We start from the raw sequence: 10,148 nt of genomic DNA, 5'->3' as shown, positions 1-10,148 counted from the left end.
TAACTTTGTAATTTTTTTTTAAACATTATGAATTGCTATTGTGTTTCTCTACATGGTTTTTGTTGTATGATTTTTTAAAAATTATCTTCGTTGATTTTATTTTTTTAATATTAAATTTGTTAAGAATTACAATTACAATAAAATTAAATCATGTGGGAAAAACACTATAGCTTTCCTCACAAAGCACTATGGATTGCTATAGTATCTCCCCACATGTTTTTTTTATATTTTTTTAAATTATCTTTGTCAATTTTATTTTTTTAATATTGAACTTGTTAAGAATTATAATTACAAGTAAGGCTAAATCATGTGAGGAAGCATTGTAGTTTTCCTCACAAAACACTATGGAGTACTATAATATTTCCAATATGTTTTTTTTATTTTTTTATAAGTTTTTTAAATTATTTTTGTCGATTTTATTTTTTTAATATTAAGCTAGTTGAGAATTTAGCTTTGTAATTTAAAAAAAAAAAAACACTATGAATTGTTATAGTGTTTTTCCACTTGTTTTTTAATTTTTTATTATGATTTTTTTCAAAATTATCTTTGTATAATAAAGTTAAATCATGTGGGGGAAGCACTATAACTTTTCTTATAAAGCATTGTGGATTACTACAGTGTTTCTCTACATATTTTTTTTGTTATTATTTTTTCTAAAATTATCTTTGTCGATTTTAATAAGAAAAGAACCATAATTTTCCTCACAAAATATTATGAATTGCTATAATGTTTTCTTTCACAGGTTTTTAAAAAAAAAATTATTAATTTTTTTAATATCAAGTTGGTAGAAAATTTAGCATTTTCTTTTTATTAACAAAAAAACTAAATCATATGGAAAAGTTTTGTATTTTTTTCATAAAACACTATAAATTACAACAAATTATTTAATTCAATTTCTATATTTTATATCACTAATACCATTTTTTTCATTATGTAATATTTATTTTATTATATTTTTAATTTTTATTATTTATTTAATACTAGTTTATAATTGCGGACATGTTATTTTATGTGTGTATGTGTGTGAAAAAAGCAGAAAAACCTGGGCCAGGCCCGATTGTATTTCTTCAAAGTCCTACCAGGAGAATGGCTTTAGGCTTTTAGGCTTCAGCAGTTGAGCAAGGCGAAGTGCGAGCGATCGCTCCTAACGCAAACAAGGTCAGTCAGAATCCTCTTTTCGCTCTCTTGATTTTATATCCCTGAATTTGTCGGTGTATTGAGATTGAATTCCTGTTTATTTTATCCTTTCGTTCTGGTTGTCGGAATTGTTTTTGAAAAATTACAAATATTTTTCTTGATGACTATAATTAAAAACGGTTAAAAGTAGCTGAATGTGTTATTTCTTAGTGTATGTGCACTATTATATGAGAATCTCTTCAGTTCTGTTTTGTTTCTAGTTTTTATATATAATCAATCAGACAAGCAGCCATTTGCAAGTTCACATGACTTTGGCATAAGCATTTCTTTCTGCAAGGTGGTTATCAATGGATTTATATTTCTTTGCCACTTCCCTGGCTAGCTACTATCTTTGCATCCCTTTTGGGATTGCTTCTTCTAAATTAATTGTGGCTCAAATGTTACTTTTTACCTCAACATTGTGTTGTTCATCTGCACCTCCAGGTTGCCTTAAAAATTTTGACTTGTCTCCTGAAATTACAGGATTATTATGGCTGAAAGTTCAATAATTTCTGATCAAAAGGTAGAAGCTTTGGCAAAGAAAGGCATGGATCGGATAAAAAAGGTGTATGTTTGGGACATGGATGAGACCCTTATACTGCTCAAGTCTTTGCTGAACGGGACTTATGCACAGGCTTTCAATGGCTTAAAGGATGTGCAGAAGGGAATAGAACTTGGTAAGATGTGGGAGAAGCACATTCTTAAAATCTGTGATGATTTATTCTTCTATGAACAAGTGAGTTTCCCTTCTTTTTCTCGTTAGTTTTTCTTGATTTGCATGTTGTCCAATTATATTTGGGTTTCTAGTACAAAGCTGAATGGTTTTGTTTTAAACTTAATGATGAATATGATTAACATTTTGCCAAATTTTCAAAATGCAGATAGAGAACTACAACAAGCCTTTTCTTGATGCCATGAGTCAATATGATGATGGGCTTGATCTTTCTAATTATGATTTCAACCAAGATGGATTTAGTCCTCCTTCTGATGATGTAAACAAAAAAAAGCTAGCTTACAGACATCGGGCCATAGCCAACAAGTACAAACAGGTACTTTTAATAGATAATTATCAAGCATGAGTTAATTATTCCATTTTATTTCTGCTCCATGCAAGTAATGATGATCATACCAACCTAAGTGAAATTCTGAAAATGAAATTGGGTGCTTTGTAATTACTTTTTGTTCATTACTGCTGTATGAACCTAGATGCAAGAAGGGCTTTTAAAGGTTGTGCTGCAGAAAGTCGGCTGCTTTTGTTTGTCTTGTCAGGTGTTTGTTTGACTGCAATGCCTTTAACCCTCACTAGCAGTTTGTCATGAAATATAAATGCCGACTCTGTAGCACTATGTTATAATCATATAGTATGTTAATTCTCCGAGTTCTTCAATGCATTGTGTTATATATAAGTTCACATTGTATGTTGTGTTCTTAAGGTAATCATTGAAAGATGGAGATTTAAATTGTTACCTGTTTATTATAAGGACTTTATTTCACAAACTGTCAGAGTGTAGAGATTATATATCATAATATGGAACTCTCACGGTATTAATCTGGACCAATGTCTGAGTTTGATTGTGGGGTTATGGACGTGATACAAATATCTGAACAAATCCTCTATGTTTGGAAATTTGATCGTGGATTTAGCCAGCTTTAGTCACTTCCAGTAGCTCAATATTTTTGGGGGCATGGGATGTTCATATATGGTAGTTGAAATTTGCTGGCTTCTTTAACTTCTTTTCTGTTTCTATATGCAGTCTGCATTTTCTTCCATGTATTTCTAAGAAAAGCTATTTACTACATACCAGTTATTCTAGATTTTCATGAATTGGAAATTGGAATATGAACAGGTGAAAAAGCTCACTTCTCTCTGAAATTTCAGGGTTTGCATAATATTCTTGATCAAGAGATGATCAATCTATGGGAGGAATTATATAATTTGACTGATGAATATACAGATAGATGGCTCTCTTCAGGTATATGGATTCTCCATTTTGTGACTGCTGGCAAATGTAATCGTTTCTTTGTTGCTTTAACTGGGGGGGACTTCGTACTGGACTGTTATCTAATACTTGTTGCTGTTTTGAAATATTGTTATTTCCTGTTATTCTTTTTGAGGTCCTTTGAAGATAGTTGACATAAAAGAAAACGAAAGGAAAACTAGAACATGAGTACTAAGGAAAAGAAAATAAAGCATGTATTAATTCTATGCTGTAAAAATAACCAGAAAGAGATGTAAACCAGGATATAGTAATCTAATATCCTGATGCCAGATTGCTTAATCTTGCATTTTTAGGCTTTCAAAGTTTTCTCCAATGACTTTGGTGACAGCATAAATGATTGTCATAGCAATATCAGGACCAATTGGATGTAATCCATTAAAAAGTGCGTTGTTGATTGCACCTTTCTGGTGATTTCAAACATACTTTTATATCCTTTGATGATCCTTAAGTGGTACTCCTTGCTTTGGTGTCTGAGATGAGTTTGCTAGCAGTATTCTTATATATTAATCACACTCTTACTCATATTATCATCTGTCACAAATCTAGCGCGGGCTTTCTTGGAACAGTGTTCAGGCTGGAAGGAAGACCCTACTCATTGTCTTGCCTCTGCTGATGGGATCATCAATCACACCGATGCCAAGTTTGAGCCCATTAATGTTTTAGTGACTTCTGGATCATTGATACCCAGCCTTGTAAAATGTTTGCTTTTTCGACTTGACAATTCAATAACACATGAAAATGGTCAGTATCCCTTTTGTTTCATCTATATTTTTATTGGCTACACCACTGTTATCAATAATGCTGTGTGCTGAAATTTGTCACTGCATCTTCTTACTAAATTACCTTCTTTTATAGTGCAATGTCTTGAAAGTTGGGAAACCAGATGAACTGTGCAATTTAGATGTTACTGAGCTAGCAATTCCTGCAGTGCTTTACATGCACAAGACATTTCTATTATGGAATTTCCATTATTTTGTCTTTGAAGTCAGTTCAATTGACTTTCAGTTAAGAGATGAATTTGAAGCTCAACTGATAATAGATAAACCTGTTGAGGTTGTGATTCAATTAGATGGCGTCAACACACATTGTTATAACTTCAGCAAAACCTTGAATGAGAACCTAGGGCAAGGTATTTTGGAATTAGTGGGGAAAATTAGAATGAGATCAGATGCACTGAGTTTTTTCCTTCATGACATGTTCTTTTGGTTTGCCATTCCTAAAGAAACGCACAAAATAGATTGACCCTTTTACGGCCTTGTTTTTGTTGTCTTGAGGTACTTGCACTTCTGGTTTTTCATCTTGCAACATTTCATGATATGGTTTAAACCCTGTGTTTACACTGCACAGATGAACAACCTTCAATTCTTGTTAGGTGAGCAGATTTTTGATGGGTGCTAAAGATGCCTGATTAAGCATGTGGGAAAAGCTAACCTGCAAGAATGTGATGTAGTTTTTCCAGCTGATATATTTATATTCTAGATATATACTCAAATGAATATATTTTCATTATTATTAATTCTTTCCCATCTTCACTTAATTGCTTGAATACTTCTAGTTAATTTCCTTTCCTTCCATTACTTTATACTAGTTACGATAGCTGGCCTGAGACTAAGTGCTCTGTTGTTTCAGTCTACAGCTCATGGGAAGCGGGAAAACCTCAATGTTTTCAGTGGATCAAGGAACGATTTAACGGTCCAAATGTCCATTTTTGTGTAATTGGGGATGGATGGGAAGAGTGTGAAGGTGCACAGGCCATGCAGTGGCCATTTGTCAAGATTGGTATGCACCCAGGTGGGGATCACCGTTTTCCAGGCCTCACGTTGAGAACTCTTGGCTACTACTTTGCTGTTGTGTACGGGGATCCTGATGCTGAAAATAATGAAGATGAATCATGACGTCATTTGCAAAATGTTATCTGTCCTGTCCTGTTCTGGATATTTATTTGTGAAGTCGCAGAGGATTTCAATGTGGAATTCATGACATTTAACCATATAGACATTGAATGTCCATAAGCGTGCCTGGGGAAAACTTTTTTGGCATTCCATGTCCTTGGTTTTTATGGTTAGAAAACACATGGTTTGAATGATTCTCCAATGATAAATCCTCCAAGACGGTCTCGTCTTGTATAGATCGCATTGTATTGTGACGGCTGTTTTATTTAAATCTTGCATGTGGTTGCAAATATTTCAACAGTAGTGTTTGTACAACGAGGCGATTTACAGTGTGGAATGGTGCAGTCTTGCATTTTTAGTCTACTCACCAAAAAACAGGGTACTCTGCAAATACAGAGATGCATGCAGATCAAAATCAAATGGACAGCCTTGTGAGATAGAGATTGCTTGACAGTGCCCCATCCTTGTGGGATAGAGATTGCTCGACAGTGCCCCTTATCGAGAAAGATCGTGCAAGGACGACATTTGGGTCCCTTTAAAGAGATCAGGTGCGTGGACACATTTTGTTATTTGTATTTTCTCGTCATAGCAGTCCAGGCATCTCTAGTCTAGAATGTCAAAATATCTCGAGGACTCTGGTGTCAGGTCAGAAATAGTGGCCGAGAAGTTACGTGCTGGAAGACCATGTATGAGAACGTGGTTTAAAAAAAAAAATTAATTGTTTTTAAATTAATGTTTTATTTATTTTTTCAAAATTGTTTTGATATTCAATGTAAAAAATATTTTTTTTTAAATGAATTTTTTTTATTTTAATATATTAAAAAAAAACATTTTAATTCATCCCTGCTTTTATAATCCTATATCCCGTATCTTTCGCGCAGATCGTGTGTATCCCTCTTTCTTTGACTTTCTTTCATAGTTTCCTCTGCCTTCGTGAATAGACAGAAATGTGGCTGAAAGATGGATAGCCGAACACCATTGTGTGCTCAAAGTGCATCCTTGAGTTGCTTCTCTTAACAGCTGCATCCTTGAGTTCATTAGCTATTCAATTATTAGGAGTAAAATTTTGGAAATTATAGGGGTAATGTTGAAAAAATCTAAACCACAGGATATATTGATGAGTGTGCAAGAAAGATAGAACGTATATGTACTTTACGCTTTCATTTTATTAGTTTGGAATAAGAAAACAAAGACGAAGTTGATATATGGCTTAAGGAGAGTAAGTTCCGTAAGACCATGACCTTATCTAATCTGCTATAAGATGGGATTATCTTAAGATTTTCTTCACCGATTTCGCTCCTTAGGTCTTGTAGTAGATAACGTTGATGGAGATGAGCAGTGGAAATGCTAAACCACTGCTGGGTCTGATTTTGTGATGTGGATGAATCTCAGGCCTTGATGGCTGCCTGATGCTCCCATGGCAAAGGAGGCTTGCCTCGTCACGTGCATGCAATGTCTTACACCAAAGGTTTGAGAGATGGGTGGGGTCCAATATTTTTTCTGACAAATCTTTGATTTTGATATGCAACCAACCGAAATGGGACTTAAACACCACATCTATCCATAGCTACCAGCTAAAGGGAAATATCATAATGTTGATGATTTGAAAAAAAACATATCATAATTTACTTAAGTCTCGTAGCTCCCTGTAAACTTATGTGTGTTACTAGGATTTGAAAAAAACCACATCTTTTTTTCCAATTTCAATGGTCCTTTTCAAAGTTTAACTTAACATATTTCTCTCGCCCACTCATCTGCAAGTTGTTAAAGGTGTGTGCTTGACAAATGTTCGGGCTGGATTCTTTGTTCTTGAAGCTCTCCAAGCTTGTTTGTTTCTCTAAATGATATCCAACAAATATTCTTGTATGGTTTCCATACATAAATTTACTCAATTGGGTGTTTGTTATTTTTGTTAATCATGTAATTAATTACTTTTCTCTGACACTCTTTTACTTTGCCAATGCTAAATAGAAAACCAATTTAGATTCGCAACTTCATGGTGTTTTGTGTAAGATACTCTTAAATCTGTAATGCTGTATATTAGCACTGATATATATATTTGTTTTCATGTGCTTTACTTGTGCCCAGGCATGGCAAAAATGGGAGAAATGGCTGTGCTTTGTGCGTTTGAGACTGTGTAAACTTGTACCAAATCGAAGAAGAAAGATTAGCTCTGTGAGGTTTTGCAATGCCAGTTCCTCTTGCACCTTATCCAACAACTCCAGCCCCATATGCTCCTCCTGCTCCAGCTCCAGCTCCTCCTCCTCCTCCTCCTCCTCCTCTTCCTCCAGCCAACGGTATTTTTAGTTACTCGAACTTGTTTCAGTCTCAAAACTATCTGATTTTCCTTTTTTGTTACATTTTTCAATGAAAGAGATGACAAGAAAAATAAAAGGAATCGCCAAGAGACCTTGGAATCTTACATCTATTTTTTGATGCTCGCCTTTCATTTCTTTTAAATCTGTTAATTATGAACACAACCATCAAAGGACCCACCGCTAAAGAGTGCACAATGAACCACTTCTGCAATGAGCAAGTACTAGCTAGTGTTGTTGCTTGCTACATATTTTTTTCATGTTGATACCTGGAAAAAAACTGAGACCATTCCAAGTTCAGTTTCCAAGCTTTTTAAAATATCTGGCTTCTTGTCGAGAATCATATTGATTTGGAATTGAGAGAGGGTCCATTCCTAGACTCTATGATTTAGCATATTAGCACACATTTTCTGCTTCTATTAATTAGTTGATACCGGTAAAAGCAATCTATAATTTAATTTGATGATGATTTTCAGGTGCACAGAGCCAGCTTGTGTGTTCTGGATGTCGAAACCTGTTACTTTATCCTGTTGGAGCAACCTCTGTATGTTGTGCTGTTTGCAATGCAGTCACAGCTGTGCCACCTCCTGGTACGAGTATATCTTATATCTTCATAGATTTATTATACTAATCACAAACTCTATTTCTTAAATACAGTTTAGACTAAAGAGTACTCTTTTCTTCATAGTTTAATAAATCTTAACTTGAAAGGTGATCAGAAAAAGTCGAAGCCATTAATTTATCTTTTCCAGCATTGATGGAGTCTAAACTTCGAACCAAACACATAGAGCCCTATCCCCTCCTATCAGCCCTTGGTCCTTGCTATTATTTCATGGAAATGTTAAACAGATGTATTCACCATTGAACAAACTCCTAAAATGCAAAAACTACATATGAACTGTACGTTTATGACATCCAGAAAAATGTCCGAACATATATTTAGTAACTTCGCCTGTTCAACTATATATTAATAGGCACAGAAATGGCCCAGTTGGTTTGCGGAGGTTGCCACACCTTACTGATGTACATCCGTGGAGCAACGAGCGTGCAGTGTTCTTGTTGTCATACAGTCAATCTAGCCTTGGAGGGTAAGGAACTTAAGAACGTATTGCTTTTCAACCACTCTAGTATGTAATGTATTACCTGAAAAGGGCATTTTAGAACTGGTTTTGGTTTAGATTAAGTTGGGAGATAAACATCAAATCTATAATATGACAGCAAATCAAGTGGCACACGTCAATTGTGGGAGCTGCAGGATGCTGTTGATGTACCGATATGGAGCACGGTCTGTGAAATGTGCTGTTTGCACTTTTGTCACACCAGTTGGGGTCAGTACAGAACTCCATTATTCTTTTATGTCTTGTTAGTTTAGAAGTCCCTTAAAAGTAATAGACTCCATTCCCAGAATAGCAGTTTAAGGCTAAGTTATAGTAGATGGCATTCATAGGTGTTCCATACTACAAGCCAGGGAAAACTGGAAATTACATCTCTAGGTATAATCAGATGCACCAGATATAATAAGCTAAAGAGAAGATAATGCCATTACTTCAGTAAACAGGGGTCTGTTTTCTTCTGATGAACACATAAACTTCAAGCTCTTTCTGCCAAGTTTTTCCTTTGTTAGCCACTCTTCACCTCCTTGCAGTGAAATGCAATGGTAAGAAAAATATAAGCATACGACTAATCGCTTTGCCTTTCATTGGATGAAGCAGGTCTCATCAAGCGTTAATGAACGCAAGTTCAATACCTGAATTGTGACTCAGCTGAACTAAAGTTGACCGTTACAAACTCTACAAATATGTTTTTGCATATTACAATATCTCCCCCGACGATAGCATCTCCCGGTGAAGAAGAGGAAATCCCCTCCAGTCACATGTATAGAGTTATATTTTTCTCTCCCTTTTGCGTGGCCTACTTTATATGCAAAATAAGCTGTTTTAGCGGATTGAACTAATGTATGTGAAACAATATTATTCCATGGAAAGACTTTTAGACTGTGGCCCTGAACGCATTTGGAAATCTTGGGATAAGATGAACTTCATTTTCATTTACTTGACATATGCGACTACAAGTAGCATCAAATGCACCGGAAAGATTCATTTCAGATACTTTCTACTTTGGAATTTTCTAAAATTGTCTCAATAAAAACAATCTCTAAAAAGTTATTTGGGCCAGATTAGCTCTTGCATGTATGAAAAATTACGATAAATTCCCTGCCAGAAAAGCTTTCCTCAAACTCACCCAACTTTTCTTTTTCTCCCTTTGTTCTTGTTTTTCTTCAGCTGGGAACATCCAATCAACTTCCTTTAGTCCCTTTTGTAGATAATCGAAGAATTTCAAAGAAAAATAATGAAGATTCCAACACCGCTTAGGCAACCAAATTGTTTAGCTTTCAATAACTTCCATCAAGAATTGACTAAATTGGACAAAATTAAATCATAATCAATCATCTTGAAGTAGTCTCTGTTAATTTTGAGAGTCTAGATAAACATCCCAAATTCAATCATAAAACAATTCTGATGAAACTATTCTTAAATTTCTTTTTGACAATTCAGCCATTTTTATTGACCAACTTGGTATCGGAATAAATCTAGACGTAGCATTATATGGTTCTTCTACCAGATAGTTTGAGCATCTCTGACACCTTTATCGTGCCAGGCATTTATGAGTATTATGAACCATTGTATCCAGAGCTCAATCGCTACTCAAGATTGAGTGTCTTCCAAGTGGGGGGGGGGGGGGGGGGGGGAGTGTATAAGGGAGGC

At 34.9% G+C, this 10,148-nt stretch overlaps 2 protein-coding genes across 7 annotated transcripts; both read left to right on the top strand.

Annotated features, from left to right (window-relative positions):
- Positions 1 to 1,066: 1,066 nt before the first annotated feature.
- On the top strand, positions 1,067 to 5,400 carry LOC105118019 (eyes absent homolog 2-like). 3 transcript variants are annotated; one of them, XM_011015860.1, is made up of 6 exons: positions 1,067 to 1,158; positions 1,660 to 1,912; positions 2,058 to 2,225; positions 3,056 to 3,149; positions 3,723 to 3,917; positions 4,806 to 5,400. In XM_011015860.1, exons 2-6 carry the CDS (start codon positions 1,667 to 1,669, stop codon positions 5,069 to 5,071), a joined length of 969 nt encoding a protein of 322 aa, XP_011014162.1. In that variant the 5' UTR covers positions 1,067 to 1,158; positions 1,660 to 1,666; the 3' UTR covers positions 5,072 to 5,400. The 3 variants fall into 3 exon arrangements, with proteins under 3 accessions (XP_011014162.1, XP_011014164.1, XP_011014163.1); XM_011015862.1 differs by having other exon boundaries at positions 4,765 to 4,982; XM_011015861.1 differs by lacking the exon at positions 1,067 to 1,158 and adding an exon at positions 1,206 to 1,474.
- A 1,209-nt stretch (positions 5,401 to 6,609) lies between these two features.
- On the top strand, positions 6,610 to 9,485 carry LOC105118017 (protein LOL1-like). 4 transcript variants are annotated; one of them, XM_011015856.1, is made up of 6 exons: positions 6,610 to 6,838; positions 7,157 to 7,365; positions 7,860 to 7,973; positions 8,358 to 8,471; positions 8,602 to 8,711; positions 9,096 to 9,485. In XM_011015856.1, exons 2-6 carry the CDS (start codon positions 7,257 to 7,259, stop codon positions 9,132 to 9,134), a joined length of 486 nt encoding a protein of 161 aa, XP_011014158.1. In that variant the 5' UTR covers positions 6,610 to 6,838; positions 7,157 to 7,256; the 3' UTR covers positions 9,135 to 9,485. The 4 variants fall into 4 exon arrangements, with proteins under 4 accessions (XP_011014158.1, XP_011014159.1, XP_011014160.1 ...); XM_011015857.1 differs by lacking the exon at positions 6,610 to 6,838 and adding an exon at positions 6,845 to 6,931; XM_011015858.1 differs by lacking the exon at positions 6,610 to 6,838 and adding an exon at positions 6,845 to 6,988.
- Positions 9,486 to 10,148: the final 663 nt, after the last annotated feature.

The sequence above is a fragment of the Populus euphratica genome, unplaced genomic scaffold, assembly GCF_000495115.2.
Source record: "Populus euphratica unplaced genomic scaffold, PopEup_1.0 scaffold1688.1, whole genome shotgun sequence".
In the NCBI taxonomy this organism is placed as follows: domain Eukaryota; kingdom Viridiplantae; phylum Streptophyta; class Magnoliopsida; order Malpighiales; family Salicaceae; genus Populus; species Populus euphratica.
The sequence above is the reverse complement of the archived record's forward strand: the minus strand, read 5'-3'. Positions and strand labels throughout refer to the sequence as shown.

Coding starts and splice junctions, on each gene's coding strand:
- LOC105118017 (XM_011015856.1), top strand. CDS start 7,257: ATGCCAGTTCCTCTTGCACCTTATCCAACAACTCCAGCCCCATATGCT. Junction 7,366..7,859: donor TCCTCTTCCTCCAGCCAACG/GTATTTTTAGTT, acceptor GATGATTTTCAG/GTGCACAGAGCCAGCTTGTG. Junction 8,712..9,095: donor CTTTTGTCACACCAGTTGGG/GTCAGTACAGAA, acceptor TGGATGAAGCAG/GTCTCATCAAGCGTTAATGA.
- LOC105118019 (XM_011015860.1), top strand. CDS start 1,667: ATGGCTGAAAGTTCAATAATTTCTGATCAAAAGGTAGAAGCTTTGGCA. Junction 2,226..3,055: donor TAGCCAACAAGTACAAACAG/GTACTTTTAATA, acceptor CTGAAATTTCAG/GGTTTGCATAATATTCTTGA. Junction 3,918..4,805: donor TTCAATAACACATGAAAATG/GTCAGTATCCCT, acceptor CTGTTGTTTCAG/TCTACAGCTCATGGGAAGCG.